Below are 21,570 nucleotides of genomic sequence, written 5' to 3'. Positions count from 1 at the left end.
TTACAAGCTTAAATAAGCCACTTTTGCATGCTTCAGCGGGTGACAAATCCCTTCACCCGGCTCCGACTCGACCTGTCATAAATCACACCTCAATTGATCGTAGCTTAGATTGGACTGTGCGCTTGTGTTCTGTGACACCGCTTCCCTGATCCGCTTCCAGGTTTACGTGAACAAAAAACGAGCGACAGATGTGCGCCATGCCAAGGACATCCACGTCATCTTTGAGACGTCTCTTTGACAGTTTGGAGAGCGGCTGCGCCCCCTCGCACTTGCCATCACTGACCAGATCTTTTCACCAGATGTACTTAGATTCCTTACTGTGTATTAAAACGTCCTTAGACTCCCAGCAGGCAGAATGTAGTGTGTGCTGCATTTGATTGGCATAGTATCCGAGGCAGGATGTGCCTTTATTGACAGCATATTACTGCTCGGCTTTTTATTGATTACACCCTGCTATGTTTATGTATGTGTGCTCTGGCCTCTTGGGTAGCCTCAATCCTGCACTGGTGCTCCAAAGAGTGCAGATATTGGATGTGTTCATCCTGGTGCAATAAATAACCGGTGGCTTAAATGATCCCTTTAAGGCAAACATTGTTTTGTAGGTCTTTTTATTATTTGGAAAATGCTTAAAAAAGACGAGGAGGGCCTGAGAGGAGACACCGATGTTTTCAGCAATTATTGTGCCTTAATCAGACTATTGATTTGTTTTTTTTTGTAATTGCACTGTTTTGAATTGAGTAGTCTTGCAGCACTTTGACGATAGTGGTTTTATGTCTACCTCAGCTCTTGTCAGCAAAGAACAGTAAATGTTAATGATTAACACAGGAAGAGTTGGACAGAAGTTTTATTGCATCTGAACATTTTTCTCTAGTGTAATTTCAACCTTCTGTCTTTACTCTTGTCATGAATGGGCTGTTATTGCTTCAAAAATGTGCATACTTTGGCTAAAGCATTACATTTAGTACGTTGTTATAGCTGTTTAAAGATGCAATATGTAAGAATTGTAGTTGAAAACATAAACAAAATGATAATAACCAAAATTACCTTCAGAATGGGACAGAATATATGTTTTGATGCTTTCTGAAGTTAGCATGCTAACCAGCTAGGCCCTGCCTATCTTGGTCCAAAGCTCCTGTGCTAGCGGCGTAAGCACCAACACCTCTCATCGTCCGGACTGCTAGCTGCATAGCTAACTAAAGCTAACTAGCTTGCTGCAGTTAGCAGCAATTAGCAGTTACTCTGGTGATATGCTGCCCCCTATTTGTTGTTAGCATAGACGTATCAAGAGATCTGGATACAGTATTGGAGATGGTACCCCGTCATTCCTATGAAAGCTGCACAATTGCACATGAAGCTAAAAACGCCCGTAGAGCATGCGCACTGCTGATCGAGCAGGCTAACCTCAGGTTAAGCGCCTGACGAATTTCAATGAGGTAACAATAATTTGACTGTGTAGCTCCTCAACACTTTCCAAGTTTTATTGGAGGTAACGACTCAAATTATGACAGTTAAACTTGACATTTGTTGGGGGTTGTGATGATCAAAAATATGTGTATCCACAGTTTGACAGTCGCTTCTCTCATATAAGCTTATGGGAAGAAATCTTTTTGGGCCACAGTGCGTGATGTGATGATGTAATTACACGATTTACATGGCCACTCCTTAAACTGGCTTCAAAGCCTGGCGCTCTTCCTGGGGGCTTGGTTTTGCATTTGAATTTGACAGGTGGACAATTCTTACATATTGTACATTTTAAATATGTGGACTCTTTGTTCTGTATATCTTTGTGTCTGGGTTTCTAACACTATATTACACACAGTATTATTAAAGATAATGTTTTATGGTGTTTTTACATGATGTTTGCTTAGTCAAAATGATCACTTATTTACAGCAAATGAAATTCAAATTCCTTACTAAAATAATAATTTATTATAATAAAAGTATTTCTTAACTGTTTCAGTCCTGTCTTCATTTTGTGTTTAAAACATTGTCTCATGTTACACTGACTCACTAACCATTTCCTCCCGCTGTTGCTCATCCTATACTCATATGTCTGAATGGTGTGTTTGCTTCAGGTCAGTGGTTACAACCCGTCTTGACCAAGATGCTACAAATTGGTAAGTGGTTTAAGGAAAACAACCCAGTGATTATTGTGTTGAGTCAAGTGATTTTTAAATTCGGTTCCACGGTGGTAAAGCAGTGCAGCTATTATTCTAACATGTTGCTGGTGCAATATGACGATTAGATCCCAATTAAAATGTAATTTTGTCATCACCAGCTCAATTAGAAGAGAGCTGTTTAACGCACACGAGAGCTGAGCCGCTGATTACACATTCAGAGATGGCTGTCAGTAAACACTTAGCTCAGTATAAAAGGCGGTATTTAACCAGGCCCAGATTTGGGTCGTGAACTGCGGGACATCAGTCCCTTTAAAAGCTGAGTGATTTACACAATTCATTAAAGCCAGTGAATCTTCAGCCAGCGTCATATTAAATGGTTACTTACTCTCAAATAGCCCCGCGGGAGTTGAATTGTTGGCTCGCGAATAGATTAAAGTTTACATTGAAAAGAGAAATTGAATTCAGAGGTAATCAATAGCATAATGGGCCAGTGAGAGGAGCCTGCTGCCTGAAATGAAATTACCATATTTTTAATCTTAATTTTCCACTCTGTTTATCTGACAGTGTGGATGTGCAATCCAAACAGATAATGAGAGAGTGGGATATTGACAGCGGGGTCCTCTGGAGTGCTTGTTTCAGTGATTAAACGCTGTGATCTGTGATTACTTTGTGTCGGGTGTCAGGCTGGCGGCCAGGGGCCCGGGGAGACTCAGGCACACAGCAGCTGGAGCATCATGGGTCTCCGAGGTGCTAATGCACCTGACACAGCATTGACAGCATCCGAAACCCTATCAGGGACTGCACCACACGGCAGCTGCCACAATAGGAATACTCATGGCACTATCTACATCAGAGTCAGCATATATCCTCTCTGCTCTCCCCTCGATAACAGCCGGCACAAGAATGGCGACAACAAAGTTTGCACAATAAGTATTATTAACCAGATACCTTCCTACGTCGCCCAATAATAGCGCCATTTTAAGACATATCTGAATAGGTGTGCAAAATAGCAATGGCGTCAACATAGTGCTGATATGGCTTTAATAAATACATGTCTGAGAAACCTGGCTGTCCACACAATGAAGTTTAATCCCAAAGAAATAAAACACAAAATAAGAGTCAGCACAATGTGGAAGCAGTGAATGCAATGATGAATTCACTCTGTTAGCCCACGCACACTTTAAGAGACGAGTGATACTGATTTGAGGACGTGATACACGTTTGGCTAAAGATGTTTTATTGTCGGTCGAGAGAATAATGAGACAAGTGTCTGAAAGTGGTGCAAATTGTTTAAGGTTGTTTTGTTACAGGCCAATAAATAACTAATCTCAAGGCCATTTTTGGGTTCAGGAGACAATGTTGTTCACAAACTTTCTGTTGTGCCAGCATTTTCTTTTGTGATGGATACTGCTGTTTGACAAATGGAAACAAATTGCACGGTGCAGGCGCCTGAATGGCAGGGAGTTGGGGAGTGTCAAACTCGGTGCTGAAAGACGATGAAGCGAGAGCCTCAGGTTTTTGTGGGCGACTCAGACCTGACTGATCCCCGCATAAAGTACTTGTTGAAGAGAGGGAGAAAAGGAGAACGGGATTTCGACAGGCTGCAGTGAAATTAGGAGAATTGACTATGGCGGCTTTGTTCCTAGCTGGTGACATGGGGTGGGGCGGGGGGGGAGTGACTGGAGTGATTCCCCTGAGAGACTCTGCGCTCAGCTTTTCTAAAGTGACTACAAACTGAATATCTGACAAGTTCCCAAGGCCTGACGTGACGCTGTGAAGAGCTCGGAAAAACAAACAACAAATGGCACGTTTTTTTAAGATACATGTGGTGACACTGGATGCAGTGTGTTAGAAAATGGCTTTTTATCTCGTTAAAAATAGGTTCTCAATTCGGGATATGTTGATGATGGTATATTTTCTAGATTTGTCGCAACAACTTAGTTAGACCTAGTTTTTCCGGTGACAGACTTCGTGAAATGTTGATTTCCAACTTATCGGAGGGCTTATAACAAGCAGTTTCTCTTTGATCATTCGTCACAAAGAAAAAACACCCAGAAACATTAAAGGTGCTCTATGTAAGAATTGGCCACCTGTCAAAGTCAAGCTGCAAACAGATTGGGTGCAGCGTATCACCGGAGAGTCTCGTAAAAAAGTAACAAGGGAATGCACAGTCCCTGCCATAGCGCCGTCTTTCAACAAACAGCTAAGTTAGCAAATGTACAAACACTGTCAGTAATGTTTTACAATTAGCTGTCTTCATAGGCTATCGCTAAGTAGCCAATGCTCTGCCTCAAATTTCATCCCTTTACAGCGTGGTCTCAGCCAAAGCATGTTAAAGACCACACCAATTCACCACAGGTTTATGAATGCACAGTACCAGCAGGGGGCGATAAAGACGAGCATGGGATGAATACAGTTCAGAGAGCCTCAAAGTCCATTTCGTCTCGGTTTGAGTCCCGTGTGAGGCACGGCCAATGGGGACCGTTTTGAGGAAGTAGGTATTTAATGCGAAAACCACAATATTAAGCAGCTTTGGTACCTTTATTTTGAAAATGTAACTGGCCGTAGCATGTTTGCTATTGGTAACTTAGCCTTGGAAGGGACCCTATTGTCTCTACTCTGAGGCCAAATGTGACGGGTACCTCCTGATGGACTGGTGGGTTTAATACACCAGTTGGTGTGATACTAGGTTGCTTCTATTTTACTCGCCAAGAGCTCTCCAGTGGCGTTAACACTTTTTTCCTTTGTTTTCTTCAAGGACTCACTATTGCCTCTTGAGGCAGAACTTGGTATTACAATACAGCCTGGGCTAGCTGGATCACTTCAGTAGACTTCTCTGCAACACAACATTTAGACATCTTTTAGGTAATGTCAAATTAAAGTTGAATTTCTTCAGGTTCTGTTGATAATTGTTGTTCATGTTTGAAAGTTTTACACTAAAATTCTGACATGTAGCTCCTGTAAAAGTAGCTTTTTCCCAGGATGCACACGTGAGGTCTGATCAGCCACACTGCATCACGGTGCCTCAGCAGTTTAGTGACCACCCCGGACTGGCCGACTAATGCTGCTACAAACAGTAATTACAGGTCATGTAATGGATGATTATGCTTCATAAACTCTGCAGGCTGTGGTTTCTTTCAGCCTCTGTAGAGCGTGAGTGTATTTAATTCAGATTTGACGTGTTTTCATGCACATTTGCACCGAAAGAATATATATATAGCATTGTTTTGATGAGCTTGGCCCCTGTCTTTGTTTGTTGGCTCGGTTCGTGACGGAGTGAATGCATTCAACACGTGTGAGGCCTGAAGGATACACACAAAGCTTATTTGGTGAGAAATGGTGAACATAAACAGAATTGAGTTTGTTTTAAAGAAACAGAGCAAGTCTCACAGAAGCTTGTTTTTTTTTGTTGTTGTAATTTTACCAGCTCCTGCTACTTGGGACTACACGGGCTAATGTGGCCCTTTGAACGGCCACCAAATAGGAAACCTCTTTGCATGCTTTAGCCTTAAATCCCGGGCATGCTCTGTCACCTTCCAAAAGTGCTGTTTGATTCTTCAGCTGCGAGAGAAAGAAGAAAAGTGGAGGGCTAGACAATAGCAGAGGGCTTATCTCATCAGTAAATAAGGCTTATTGCTTAAAGCTATAAAGGGCTATGCTTATTGGTGATGTCATCCCTTTGTGGAAGATTGATGAAGCTTGAGGCAGGGGGCATAATGTGAGTGTGAATGTGTGTGTGTGTGTGTGTGTGGAGAAGGAGGAGGAGGAGGAGGAGGAGGAGGAGGAGGAGGCCTGGTGCACCAAACTCGAGAATTTCCAACTTTCCCCTGCAGAGTTTGATATAATTTAAAATGTATGACATATATTTTAACTGCGACTGCACTAAAATTGCACTCTTTGGTGGTAAACTAACCCAAATGCACTTCAAAGTTCCATCTGGCCAGGGGGCTTTTATCCTTGGCCATGAGAGCGGTTGATGTTCTGTGCATGTAAACGTGCAGCTTTGGGTAAAGGTGGAGACAGCTTGTGTCCCCCATTATTGTCTGGTTGCATTTACGTGGGTCCAAGGGCCCACTGTGTCTTTTCGGGTTACTTTCTCATCATTTCTCCTAATGTAGAGACCCACAGGGTTGGTGGCAAGCACACAATGCGGCTGTTGTATGGTTACTGTCAGCTCTCTCAAATAAGGCTTCCTGTTCATTAGACTTCTTTTCACCTCCGCACAATGCGCCAGCTTTGCAGCAATAGTGAGTCGACGCCCATCTCTTCAATGCCATGTGAATAGTTCTAAATAGTGTTTATGCAAGCCATTGTTGTCTTTTGTGTGTCCAGTCTTAATGCACAGTGATTTGCCTGCTTTTGTAGCCTGGGATACATTATCTTGCCTATGTGGCTTCAGATGCATGCCTGGCCTTTGAGCCAGTAAACAGTCTAAAAGTTAACTCCCTATGGACAATACTGGAGATGCCTGATAAAGTAGGACAGAGTATACTAACTGGCCCATTTCATGTTCCTCTATAATTACTCAAACGGCTTCTTCCTCTGCCTTGCACAGATCTGTTTTAAACTTTGTAGTTCCATAATTTTATTTATTTCTCTGACCTCTCTGATTTAATTTTGAAGACTGATAGGTGCACTTTGTATTTTAAGGGAAGGCTTTTTTTAAATAATTTCAATAGTCTTGACATTTCATGACTGAATAAACTGAATAAACAAATGGCCTCTAAAGGCCTCTTTTACTTTGTTTATATCTGGCGGACCCTGCCACCTCTGGCTTCAAAATGTGCATTCCTCTTGAGGACAGGTTGTTTATTCAGTTATGGAAGTTATAAATATTTCTCAGTTTGTATTAGCACCTTATGACATTTTCAGCGTTTTAATTTCTATTCCAAAACTACATAGTGCGCCTTTAAAAGATTATTTTCTTGTCTTTGGCTCTGAGGAAATTTAACAATTAAAGGAAAAAGTTTAGAGACAAGCATCAAACCTCAAAACTGATTTAAAATCATAATCTGTGCAGATCATCCTCTCCCTCTCTTTTTTTTCACAATAAATACATCGTAAAGTTTTGTCCCTGTTGCTCAGAAAGATTAGCCTGACACTATCTGTTGCACATCTGCTGAAGAATTCCTTTTGCAGTGCGGAGCTGTATTTAAAGCCTGTGTCTTTATTCTTCAAACTGTCAGGGTGAAAATGAAAAGGGGTAATACAGACAGACAGCCAGGTGGATAATCTGACACACGTCACAGTCAAAGAATGAAAACTTTAACATCTTGAAGATAATGTCAAAATGATGTGTGTTGTAATGGAAACTGTATGTGTCTCATGACTCCCCATCAGTTACTTTAACATGGATTCCTGTTGTGTGTTTGCAGTTCGCACCAAAACTTTATTGATTAAAGGGGCAGTATGTAGTTTTGTAGAAAACATTCAAACTTGGAATTTTAGTATTTATGATATTAATGACGTGCTAATACAAACTGAGAAATAATAATGTTTTCCATAACGCAATAAACAAGCTATTCACAGAGGAAAATAAGGTCCACAGAACACTGTTTGAAGCTAGAAAGTTGGCAGGGTCTGCCACATTTAAAAAAAAAAGTAGAAGAGTATGAAACTGTGTTGTCCTTTAGGGTTAGTTTGTTTATTTGGTTTGTTCAGTCAATGTCTGTTTGTTTTCTTAGGCATAACAATCAGTCAGTTACAATTGTTCTCTTCTGACTAAAATTTCTGCCCAAAAAACCACATAGTGCACCTTTAAGCTGATTTGTAAAATGATAAGAAGCAAACCATACAAAAGTGCATTTGGTTCGGTTTATGTGCATTCTAGTGCGCACGTATCTTGAGGTTGCTACCAGAGTGCTTGGACATTTTTGTTTCTTAGTTTGATGAAAAAAAAAAATTACAAATAAAATAACTGCCTACCTCTTCCTCTAAAGTTGCCGGCACCTTAAATGTCTCTCCAAAAGCAAAACAAAACAACACCTGAAAATTGAGCGAGCAGCACTGGGCAGCATATTATAGCCTTCATCTGTTTGTGTCATTGTTCTAGAGAGCGTATACATCACCTCCAGAGAGTAACCGATAGGCCCAACCATTCACTCCTTGGATAGACGCACAAAAGCAGAAGATATCTGCGGCACCGATTACATTATACCCATTTCAAAAGCACTCACAGTCAAGTATGCAGCGCAGAAAAAAAAGATGCTTTTAATGCTGGCCAGTGATTACAGGTGAGTGATGTAACTGATAGTTAGCCCATTATTTGTAGGGAGATTTTCGGTGTGTTTGACCCCCTGAAGCATTCGGCTGCCAGGGGAGTTTAAAACAACCTTTTGGACTCGGGAGGAGAGGAATGTTGTGATTGCTCTCGGTGACACTGATACAACGCGGTCTGCGGGAGGAGCTTCGGTGTGACTGAGCCGAGTCTCACTGCAGCGACACTTAGCAGCGGGCGTTTCATTAACCTGTCAGTGAGAGGCTAGACGCCGCTTTGTCTTTGATTGCCACATCCCCTTACGCTCACGCTGCTGCTTATACATTTGACCTCCATTAGCCCACCAGGTGTGTTTCACATTTTATTTAATGAACTGTAGTCACAAGGTAATTCATCGCCTGCAACAATACTCCTTGAAGCTTTTTTCTTAGTAGTGATGTTGACTCGCGTTGCTCCTGGGCTGATATTTTCATTAAAGGCCTCGTTATCAAATAATGAAATAAAGAATCTGCTTCTTGCCCAACGCTATTACCTCCCACAAATCAAAAGGTTCACAGTGTAATGTCTTGCCTCCCATGCCAGTTAATTAGGTAGCGTTGCGCTACATACTAATGCTACTTTCATGAGAATAATCTGAGACAATAAACCCGTCCCTTTTGTGTCCCTCCGCAAGCCCTCTTAATTAATATCAGCAAACACAAACCAAAGTTAATTGAAATTTGAACATCCCATCTTCATAGTTTACAATAACGCAATCGCTACTGTTTTTGTTGCTGTTGTTGGACCACTATAATAGCTGGTATCATATCTCTATTTAGTACGGCATTGATCGCTCTCAGGAGTGCTGCAGAAATATAAAAGAAAGAAATGTCTTAACCATGAGTAAACACAGGAGGCAATGTATGCAACCCCGACATTGATTCACAGCGAGACATTAATATTCACACTCCTCCGGATAATCAAAGCAAGGTGTGCATGATTTGTTTCCATTGATTAAGTGCCATTGCTGCAGCCTCTCGCACCATGGTTATTAATATAGTTTGCATTGACATTATTTCTGCATTAACAACAATTTCTCCGAGTGAGAGAGATTACCGCACCGATGCAAAAGAGTAGCATCTCGGCGGCAGCGGAGGATGGCTTTAATCGGGGCCCCTCGTTTTGATGCAAAATCTTTACAACTTTAATCAATCTTTATGGACGAGCGTTTCAAAACTGTACGCTAAGTTTGAATAGCGCCGTTTTAAAGAGGCTGTGCCCTCCTGTCAGATATCCGATGTGTTTTGCAAATTACGAATCCTTGTAGGAATATGAATTAGGGGTTGTGTTCCTCCCCGTTCACGGCGTGCACTGTGCAGATTTCACTGGGTTTACATGAATTCCTAGCACCCGGCTAATGTAATCAGGCCAACAATCCCCAACTAGCGTGGGATCGTAGTACACAGAGCCCACAACAAAGCCTAATCTGGCACGCTACTATTCCAGTAGGATTTTATTTGTTATCACACATCTTTTGTCACGTTGGCCCACGAACAGAAATAGCTAAACAAAATAAATAAATAGATAAACAGTGGGTTGTCTTTATAGCCTTTATGCGGCGGCATTCCAGAGCCAAGAACATTTCTGAAGTTAACAGTATTTATGTTCCGGTAGTGTTGGTCACAGTCTGTCACACATTATTTGCATCTGCATGTCCGATTAACAAATATGACATATTCCTAAGATCAGGCTCCTAGCACTCTAACCACCCACCATGGCAATTAACTGTCTACTAAGCTAACAAGCGGAACACACATGCCTGACGCAAGCCAGTGGAATATCAAGCTACTCTCCCTGGATGTATCCCTGTTTACCCTGTAGTGCCACACACGACACACATGTGCACATGTTCGAGTGTTGATTAACTTGCAGCTCCGGACTGAAGATCTTTACTCTCACCAGTATCGACGCGGGGGTTTAATGTCGGAGTTGGAGTGCGACTGGCTTTTGAAATCCACTAGAGATGGAGAGAGCCGTCATCCACGTGAGGGGACGAGTGAGACCTTGTCAGGGGAGGAAAAGAGCTCTCGTAGTAATTCAGTGGGCCTCTCTCTCTGCTGTAGTAGTGATTCTACTCAAACTATCCGCACTGTAATCACAGCTTAGGCAAGAACATGTCATTCTTTTTGTGAGCCTGGTGGATTTACAAGAGGCCACTTCTGACACGGGTGAAAGTAAAAACAGTTACACTCGCAATACCATGCGTTTGTTCCAGGAAGTAATCTCAAAGGTGCACTATGTTGTTTTGGGGAAGAAAAATCAGAAGAGAAAGATTGGCACTGACTGCAATATTATGCCTAAACAAACTCTTCAATTTCATACTGTTTCACTTTGTTTATATTTGGCGGACCCTGTCACCTTCCCAGCTTCAAACAGTGTTCTGGGGACCTTGTTTTCCTCTGAGAACAGCTTGTTTATTTAGTTATGGAAAACATAAATATTTCAGAGTTTGTAATATTACCTCATTAACATTGTAAATATGATCCACATAGTGCCCCTTTAACCGCGCGCACGTGTCATGTCAAAGTTTTTCACTGTCGGTTCAGGGATTTTATCCATCGTAGCATCTGAAGGTGGAAGGGTTTTCTGGTGTTTATTTTTTTCTTTTACAGCACCCGTGCCACCAAACCAAACCATCTGTTGTACTTATTTCTTTAAAAAGCATTGACCGCCGGGGCATAGCCAATATGGAGGTTAATCCATTCTAGTGTCTATACTATGGGATGCTTATGGAAGCATATTTGCTTAGGGCAGCCATGCAAATTATTACTTACTGCCCTGTAAGCTGATAACACAAATTAGATACCCATTAAAGTTGAACAATGTATATAGAATGAGAAAAGATTGCGAGTGATACCTGAAGGGATGCTTAAGTCGTATGGCACTAAAATATGCCTCGTGCTTGCAAACTTCAAAAGTGGAGAGATGTTTATCCCCGGGATTGGAAGATGCATAATAGTAATCTCATATGCACAGAGGCAGCTGCCAGGTGGAGGATAGCACAGTGCATGTTTATGAATAGAAATCATTACAGGGACTGGGGAGCATACCGGCATGGACCAGTGACACAGAACTTTTTTTTATCATCTAACCCCAGTGTGCACTACAGCACTTAAAAGTTCATTTGCAAGAAAATGTTCAGTGTGGAATTAGTTTAGCTGTGGTCATTTATATTTTTCTCTCTATATATGTTTATTTGCTTGTGTAGTGTTGAGAGACGCAGGTCCGCCTAACTTTAAGTCCTGACCTGAATGTGGGTTGGTGAACACAACAGGGCTGTTAATACGATCCCGCCACCCGAGGGGGGCCTGTGAAATCAGAAACACGGCAGCTTTAACAGCAGCGCCGCAGCTCCACCGGGCCTCCACCTCCGCTAGCCTCCGCTCTTATCAGATGAGCCACTTTAATTCACCTCTCTGATGGGCGAATGCAGCAGCTTTAAGGAGTGGAATCGCTTGTTTGTGGAGAGAGGAAGTGCCCCGGGGCTTGTTTGGGAACCCCCCCCCCTCCACCGGCTTATTCTACCTTTGACTTGCCTGTTGTTGTCCCTGAGCCCCCTTTCCCTTTCTGCTCCTCTGGCTTGCTGATAGTTAGAGATTCATCTTAAAACCTCCCCTTTTGTCTGACAGACCGTGGAGTCAGCAGTTATTCTTTCAACTGACGACTTTCGATGCTCAGCGGTGAAAGAGATGAAGCTGAAACACAAAGGCAAATTAAGGGTACAAAAACACTCGCCATTGTCCCATTGTTGAGGGTCACAAATCGTCAAGTAAAAGCAACACAGCGTGGTTGAAATGTATTCGCCTCTGTCCCTTACTCCCCCCCCCCTCCCCCCTCCCTCCCTTCTCCTCTCTTTATATTCATTAGATTCATTATAGGCCACAAAGGATTGCCAACAAAACAGCTTGTGATTTTAGTTGAATTCATCCCCCTCTGAGGCCTGCAGGGAAATTAAAGTAGGTGACTATCACTGGAGGGGGAGCAGGCTTGACACATCTGAAGCTTTCAGTGATGCTAATAGTCAAGCGTATCCAAAATACACAGGAGCTGACCTCAAACAGATTGTGGGGGTTTAAAATCATTAGTTTGCAAATGAAGCAAAAGTACATTGCTTCTATGGTAGAATCAGCCCACTCTGAACCCTTTGATTAGTGTTTGTCAACTCCCCTTTCTCTTCATACTCCCCCGCCCACTCGCAATCCAGAAATTAATAAAGGAGACATAGCGACACTTTGGAGGGAAAACGCTCACATCTCCAGCACCTGTTAAACAAATGCACTTAAGGCAGGAATCAAATTGCAGGCAGGTTTAAATTGGTGTAAAATCTTCATTTAGATGATGTCCCCGGGGCCCGCTTATTACTTGAGATTTATATAGCATTAGTTCTGCCTCGCAAATGTGGTGCACCATTCCACCTCAGTGAAATATGAAGAGGTTTGATAAAAAAGCTACAACAGATTCTCTCATTAAAAAAAAAAAACCTAAACCTTTTAAAGATTCATTAATTTAACTTGTGGCATGCAGCTCTGACATGCACAGAGTTCTGTGCCTGTGCCCTTGAGCGCCGCATGTTACACGGTGTAAGATGTCGCTGTGGCTCGTTTGGCATAGACGACGTGCGCTGGCAAATTAAGAGTACCTGCATCTCATTGCACTGCAGATGTTCATTTAGATGCTGTGTGCCGCTACCAGAAAAAAAGCAAAATATAAGGAATTCTGTAACATTCATTGCACCTGTTGTTGTTGTTGTTTTTTTGGTCAAAATTTGAAGTTGGTTACACTCACTATGGTACGTCTTGTCGCCGAGAATGGCACACATCACGGTGAAGGCTGGAAGGAAACGAGCACAAAGGCATTTCATTTGCAGCAGTGCCCCTATTGAGTATGTCTGTTTCAGTCACCAATCTGTTTTGTTCTCCGTCCTTTTCAATTTGTTTACATTTGGCCCCTACTGGAGAGGGACAGTCTATTGATTTATTGTCCCCCGCTTCCTGAGAGTGCCGTTAAGAGCGCACAAGGCCCCCCCGCCGGCTTCGGGCCTTGCTCTTACATTGTGTCGCCCGGTCGCTGGCTTCTGTTTCAGAGACAGGCCATGCAGGGAAAGGCCCTGCCCGAGCATCACAAGGACCTCACAGGGGAAAAAAAAAAGAAAAAAAAAAAAAAAAGCCACCGCACGAAGGCCTGAGAGACAGCAGCACCGCGGCACAATGTGGCTGCATCTGAATAGCAGACGTCGTGGGACCTTTGCCTCCCACAGTGTTTTTTCCTTTTTTTTTCTCAAATAAAATGAGACATCTGTTTAATTATCAACAGAAATGTGTATATTAAAAGGTGCACTATGTATATGTTTGTGAAGCAATTTTGATCAGAGGATAAAAATCTTCATTGATGGATTTCTTTTTTTAAACAAACTAAATAAACAAACTTTCTTCATTTTGACGCCAGAATAAACAATCCGATCTTAAAAGGACAACACCAGTTCACACTGTTTTACTTTGTTTGTATGTGGCGGACCCTGCCACCTGTCTAGCATCAAACATGGAATAGCTCATTTATTCCGTTACGTAAAAAATAAATATTTCTGAGTTTGTATAATCACCTCATTAATATTGTAAATAATAAAAGTCTGAGTTTTGATTTCCTCTCCAAAACTACATAGTGCCCCTTTAAGTACAAACATGAATAAAATACAATATGTGTCAAAATATATACAAATATACAATACACATGACTTTTTTTGCTATATGTACACACACACATTTTCCCTTCTATCGGGGTGGTTTGTATTCATGTTTTGTGACATCTCCTTTTGCAGATTGATATTTTCCACGAAAGGCACTGAAATTCTTACAGAGCGATTCATATGAGTCAAAGGAATCATTTCAGATGAAAGTTGAAAATGCTATTGTAAAATGGCCTTTCTCTCCTCCCCGCTTGAAGATAAACAATTTCCCATGAATATATGGCTGGGCCCCCATATCTATCACCAAAATCAGAATGTGTCCCATACTGAGCCTATTGTAGTCTATTAAAAGAAATCCTTCCCTGTGGCAACCGTTTTGCAGGTTTCAAGTAGATAAATGCCTTCCAAGAGGGATAAGAATGCATTTCTACAAAACTGCATTAAAGAGTAATGTTTGTCAACTACGCCGATAAAAACTTCACAGTCACAATTCTTTTTAGAGGCGGCAAATGCATTGGCAATGTGTAAAGCTGATTGGTCTGGGGAGGCTGCCTACAGGTTAGCAGGCCTCATTTCCAATCTCTGACAGCAATATGTGTCGCCGGCGCGCTTCATCCCGATTGCTCGTGTTCAACACAACCATGGTCACTCTATATATGGAAATCTCTGTCTTGGGGGCGAAAAAAAATTAAAAAGGTGAGATTGGCACTTTAACCTCGGTGCCCCCCTGAAAATATGTTTTAGTCTGATACATTATACTACTGCGAATTATTTATCAAGAAGATACAAGCTTGATATTTCAAAAAAATAATGAGATGTTGAGGTGGCAGCTGGAATGTTCTGGTCCAGCGAGCAGCATCTATGAATCGGGGGAAATGAAGTAAATATGGCTGGCTGGGACACGCCATGTGCAGAATGTGAAAGAGCGGAGCCCGGCGTTTAGGAGGCACTGACCAAAAAAACTTCAAAATCTCTCCTTTGTGTCCGTCTTTGTAGCCTTTTTAACATTAGTTATTACAACAATTAGACACGTTTGAATTGAAGTTGTGGTGGATACACTGCAGATAAAGATCCGACGTGTTAGGAAATAGCAATTGAGTATCTTCCTCCACGCAAAAAAAACAAAAAACGTCTTCCTATTTGCGGCTCATCAGACGATGATGAGTCCAACATGGAGCCCGGAATCTCTCAGGCAAAAAAAACAAAACAAGTGTTGTGCCGAGTTGAGTTGAAAGAGCCCACCTGTCGACACGCCGCATTCAGAGAACAACTCATCCAGTTGTTGTCGTTCATACAAAACGAGTGAAGAGAAGAAAATCCATTCACACACTCTGAATACAGTTGAAGTGTGTCTCTCCTCAGATGACTGTTATTCGAAGGGAAACAAAAACGGAGAAAGGCCCAGTATTCATTTGCGTCAGACGCCGTCAGCCGTCGCTTTCACTCCACTGTTTGTCTCTCACGCTTGATGAACACACAGCAATCAAGGTGAACCATGACTTGTTTGATTCTTTAAGGCAGTGAGTAGTGTGTTTTTCAGCGCGACCTATTCATACCTGCACAATGTCATTTTTCAGACTGGAGTATGGTTTTACAGAGGCTAGAAAATCCCCTTTCTGGTGCAGGATTTAGATGTGATGCATCATTGTGCTGATGCATGTACAACAATGTATTTGTGAAGTTTTAATATTTATTTTCATCAGACCTTTTGTTATTTCAACTTGTTGACTGAATTAAGTAAATCAAATGACAAAAAAAGAGGAAAAAAATGGTTTAATTCAGAGCGTCCCCCCCTCCCCACCCCAAACTCTTGTCTTTGTTTTGATTTATTTCATCCTCTCAGAACATCCCGTTGCTTTTCAGGGCCCCCTTTGTTCTTGGTGAAGGGGTCTTTTATTTGGGAGAAATCTCCCATCTCAGACCAGCGCTTTGCCTTGATGCAGATCTTCATTAATCTCCGGGGCCGCTGTGGGCTCTACAGCAGCCTGCCGTTTTGATGGGAATTGAATTTGATACCGTATTGTGGCTTGTATGGAGGCCAACAATGGCCTGTGTTCCTTCCTGTGTCTGTGCACAATCAGAGAGACCCAATTAAATAATTTGGTACAATAAAGGGGAACAAAAGGATACCCAGGCATAAAGTGAGGGCTCCAGCATTTGCATTCTACCTATTTCTGTATCATGTTAATTAATTTGCTTTGAAACCACGGGGAGGGCACAATGGAAAACTGTGCAGCTCATTTCAAAGTATGTCTGAGGATGCTTTATATTCTGGTGACATGCTAAATCAACGCTTTACAATAGAAAAATCACCATTTTTTCTTTCCTCCGGAGCGCCAGAGACAGTCATAAAGTGACTTTTTGAAATTGAATAAAGCACATTTCTTTTAGCAAGTTTTCTCTTGTGTAATGTAAACTTTATAATGTAGAAATATCATTTTAAAATGATATTATTCACAGTTTCTTTCTCCATGACTGGTGGCAAATTCCATATACCATACCTCAGTTAAAGGTGCACTATGCAGTTTTGGGGAAGAATTTTCATTGCTGACTGATTTTTTAAACTCACTTTGTTTGATGACTGAATAAACAGAATGAACAAACTGACCTTAAAGGACAACACAGTTTCATACGGTTTTGCTTTGTTTATATGTGGCGGACCCTGCCACCTTTCCAGCTTCAAACGGTGTTCTGGGGACCTGATTTACCTCTGAGAACAGCTTGTTTTTTCAGTTATGGAAAAAACTAATTTTTCTGAGTTCGTTAATATTGTAAGTATTTCCAATCCAAGTTTGAATTTCTTCTCCAAAACAGCACAGTTTCCCTTTAAATAACCCCGCCTCTTCTTGAATAGAATAATTTTGCATCTAAAAATGACCGTCACTTTAACCAGCTCTTAATGAACAATGTGTGGATTGTGTGATATATAACTGCTTTTGTTGGCGCTAATATGTCATATTCAATGAAGGGTAAATGAATTATCCACGAGTGGCCCTGTGATAAGCGCTGATGGGACCCATATGGAGCTGTCAGTGGGCTGCTGGTGGGCTCTCCTAGTCCAGCCTGCTATAATTGAAAGAAATGAGCCATGGAGCTGACACATTAGCAGTCTCCCCAGAGATGGACCACACAGCACACACACCCACACACCCACTCACACACACACACACACACACACACACACACACACACACACACACACACACACACACATATACATATATTCTCACTTCTTTTACACATCATCTCTACTGACTCTATCTCACTGAAAGTATAACCCAGACAATGTCAGCCAGGTTGACGCAGGACAGAGCCCTACTGTAAGTGAGACAGGGTGTAAGATTGGGTAGGTCTCTGTCTGGGTTAAGGGGATAATGAGAAACTGCCCTGCAGTGAGTTAATCAGCTCATCGCTCTCCCAGCACTGCCATTTATTTGCTGTTTATTCCCCAGCACAGGGCCCCCAGGGGGAGGGCTGTCTGTGAGGCAGCACCTGCAGCTTCCCCGACGCTTGATTTAGTGCTGTAAATGCTGCTTGTGGGCCAGATTACGTTGGACAGTGATCAAACCTTATTTGCACTCTGATTAGACAAACTGCTCCCTGCACTGACCAGGCTGAAGCAATTCTCCTTTAGCAATTTGATACTGCTGCCCTGCGTAAAAATGATTAACACTGCCCCGATGAATGTGTGGCAGTCATTCACCGCAGCCATATTTCTTCATAGACCTGATTCTGAATAGGCATCAGTCCTGTTGCTGTGAGCCAACAGATCTAATAAACATACTCAGTATTTATAAAAGGTTTATGGAAGTCTTCATAAAACGTAAACTGTTTCCTCAATTAGGCTACACCAGAGTAAGAGAAAAAAGGCTATTTTTAATGTATAATTCCTTATTGTATGGATGGCAGATTTGGCAAAGCACTGAAAACACCACCCCCCTTCTGCCTCTCAATATCTCTCACACAACTTGATCTTATCTTCTAGTTTGCCAGCTGAGGATGAAATTAATTTAACACCTAAAACAATCAATATGTCTATTTCCTGTGAATGTTTCCTAGTCAGTTGGTCTTGAGTAAATCAGGCAGTAATAATATTTGAAATGGCAAAATAAAAAATATATGATGCAGAAGATGTGCACAATATGGCCAATAAAGGATAAGTTCACCCAAAATATAAAACCCTATCTCCTTGCTACCATGCAGATGTAAAATCGGGTGGAGTTTTGTAGTCCACTAAACATTTCTGGAGCTTCACAGTAAAACAGTGTTGCAGCTCTGTCCTTAACAACTGATGTATATGGGGACTTGTTTAACATCCAAAAAACTGACCCCTCGGTGGGAGGGTAATGCGTTCTCATTTCTCATTTTTGGGTGAACTTATCCTTTAAAGATCACACGCATGTACAGGTTTATACAAAGCACAAAGTATAAATGAAGGGATAAAATGGGTTGAAGTGGGCGTAATCACTTGTTTATTTACTTATAGAGCCCGCCTTTTAAGCTACAACCTAACATATCAATGATGCTGGATTGGAACTGTAGAACCTGAGCTAAAGCTTAAAAGATAGAACCTGTCTATTGACGTTAGCATGCTGACCAGCTAGCCCCTGGCGATTTTGCATGTTGAGAAGTGATAGAAAGTCTGATAGCAAACATGACCAGCAGTCCCCTGGTGCTCTGAGCTCCCATCCCGGGGAGAGTCTGCTAACACAGCTGCTAGCTGCAAGCTTATCTGAGCTTACTATCTAATGGTAGGTACAGCTAGCCACAGTTAGCAACTTTGTTTGGAGTTGTTTAGACTAGTGGTTCGATAGGTGGCCAATTCTTACACATTGCTCCTTTAATGTCTGTCACCTGGTTAGAATTAAAACAAATGTTTATGCAGGAGTGCTGTGGATGAATTGAGGGGTCTCGCAGAGTTTACTTGTTTCACCATCATTATATTACATTTATTTGTCTTGCATAACCACAAATAGATGCATTGCCTCATCAATTTGCTTGCTGTGGTTATACAGGAAACAAAGTATTAAAAATAAGTTGTGTCTTTCTTGCACCTGCTCAAAAAACAAATGCACATGCTAGCCAAATCATGATTTTTAAAACAAGAGGTGGTGGGGCTATTACAGCTTTTGTCCACAGGGGGCGCCAGAATTGACAGAAAGATAATTCCTTGTTGCTGCTTTAAATTAAAAGCAATTTTGCAGAATTTATTAGCAAGCTGAGGTTTTCAGAGGCAGATGGCTTGGGATCATAGCTAACAAAGCCCCTAAGTGACTAACTGCTTTGCCCAAATTTAAAAAGCTTCTGTCAAAAACAACGTTATTATTCAATATAAGATGAGGACAGTGTGGAAAATCAGCACAAAACAGGACAAAACCAATGCTTGATATGATTGGGTTTGATGAATCACGCTAGCTTGAATTCAAGCTAATGTGACCTGGCTTTGTATCGATGTATCAGGTGGTAAACCATTGGGGGGTAAATATTTTCTACGCGATCAGCAAAAATGACTCATATGCCTTTTTTATTGACTGTGCCCCGTATGTGCACCACGTGAATATGTGCACACAGATGCGTATTCACACACGTGCACACACTGCTGAGAGCAGACAATACATCCTGTAACCTTCAAACGTATTGTGTTTAGAGTAGGTCCCCTGTTGCATTCAGAGTGGAAGGCACTTCAGCTTGGTCATTGTACAGCAGATTTTCATGCTTTAATGCTACACAAAGCGTGCTCTTTCCACCAAATGATCAGGCCATCTTAATGTTGCACCTGAGACTGAATGGGTACATATGTAGAGCATTGGCAAGGTCTGTTTTCTTTCATCTGCCTCTGTGCAGAGGCTAGCAAAGTATTAATGAAGCCATTTTCTGATCTGCTCTCTTTACCCTGATCCTCCCTTAGAATGTCTCTCCATCGTTTTTCGAGTATTTACTGTATTACCATAACCCTGATGCAAGGCCCACTTAGGATTGTGCTTGAGCGACACTGAAGCATTTTAAGGGAAAGTGGAATTGTAAGGAAAATATACAGTGTACACAGCTGAAAAGAATAGAGGGCAATCCTCATAATGGAATCTGAAAGCTTTCATTTTCCCCCCCATTGTCTCTCCTTCCTTCTCTAAACAACCTTCCCTTTTTCAGCTATCAGAGCAAAGTTCTCAGAGGGAAAATGAAGTTCATTCATGCATCCTGAAAGAGGCTTTTAAGGTTGAGTACAGCTCAAACAAAAAGGAATGTGAGCTACTGCTGGCCTGAGTATGACTCAAAGTTTATAACCTTGGCGTACAGAATTCAAGAATGTGGCGGAAATGAATGAAGCCGGCTATAAAGCACATCCGAGCCACAATGCTGGGAGGCTTATTGGTATTCATTAACACGTTTTGTCCATGTTGCTAAAGTGATGTGATGCAGGTTTGTGAAATGTTTCTGGACAATTGAACTCGTATTCAACGCTGGAGCTATTACCCGCTTGAATCTGAGTCGGAGAACTGATACGGTTTTATTCCTTTTCGGGGTGAAATAATTCTCTCGGAATAATATTATTGTACTTTCATTGATTTAGAGTGCACAGACGATATGCATCTTCAAGATGAATGTACGGTCACGATAAGATACAAAGAGTATTTTTCTTGGCTGTCAGGTCCCCTCCCATCGCTCCCAGCCCCTTTCTCTCTTCATTTTGCTAACTGGTGCTCAAAGCTTCTCCTCCGCTGACCAAGCATCGGCTTCCCTGGCTGATAAATGGGCTTCTTTGAATTGATGGCAGGCTGGAGGAAAAAGAGATAATCCTAGATAATGTGGACACAGTTTTCATTTCTTGTCACCCAATTAAACTGCAATTATCCCAAGAGCAGGAGAGGAGAAAAGTGGAAAGAATGGCCAAAGAATGGGAGAGCGAGGCTCCCTGGGACACTCTCTAGCAGACACATTAGCCCAGATTTGCTCCATCCTGATAAAAGAGACCCATTTCTTGCACTTGGCAGTGCACAGCGAGTGGCAGACCAGCTGCAACCTGGGGTTTAGAAAAGAATGCCTGTGCAATGTTTGTGCCATGCCTCAAAGTGGCCGGGATGAAAAAGATCAAAATGTATACAGGTTGTCGCCCTATTAAAGCACGGTGGCCTTTGTGTGGCGCTCCATGTGTCTTTAGCTGACGACATCAAGGTTTTATTCCCTTAACAGCCCGTATAGATTTTTTATATTATTAATATGCTAATGTCCGGGACACATTGTCGGGGGGAACAAGTGTGCATTTTGTGAAAGCTTTGTCGACACTGACTGATCAATGTAAGAACCCTGGAGCTGGCTACACAGGGGTTCAAGAAACCTTCAAACAAGCTCCTCTTAGCATATCCAAAAGTGCTTTGACTGAGAGCCTGTGTGCGCCCTAAAGGAATCGACCAATGCTTAAAAAAAAAAAAAAGGGGACGCTTCCTCTGTGAGTTGTTTGCCTTCCAGATGAATCAGGGTGAAACTCTCGCCTGGCACAAAATCTAAGAAGTAAA

At 42.0% G+C, this 21,570-nt stretch overlaps 1 protein-coding gene across 2 annotated transcripts in view; it reads left to right on the top strand.

Annotated features, from left to right (window-relative positions):
- LOC115588392 (multidrug resistance-associated protein 4-like) overlaps positions 1 to 21,570 on the top strand; it is an 88,657-nt gene that overhangs the window by 40,393 nt on the left and 26,694 nt on the right. The window contains exon 31 of one of the 2 annotated variants that reach the window (XM_030429005.1): positions 161 to 678. The exons of the other annotated variant lie outside the window; for it this stretch is intronic. Coding sequence (XP_030284865.1) covers positions 161 to 238 — 78 coding nt within the window. The 3' untranslated portion in view covers positions 239 to 678. Of the gene's footprint in view, positions 1 to 160; positions 679 to 21,570 lie in introns of those variants that run through there. 2 annotated transcript variants of the gene reach the window in all.

Source organism: Sparus aurata, chromosome 9, assembly GCF_900880675.1.
Source record: "Sparus aurata chromosome 9, fSpaAur1.1, whole genome shotgun sequence".
In the NCBI taxonomy this organism is placed as follows: domain Eukaryota; kingdom Metazoa; phylum Chordata; class Actinopteri; order Spariformes; family Sparidae; genus Sparus; species Sparus aurata.
Note: the sequence above shows the minus strand (reverse complement) of the source record. Positions and strands in the feature narration are given on the sequence as shown.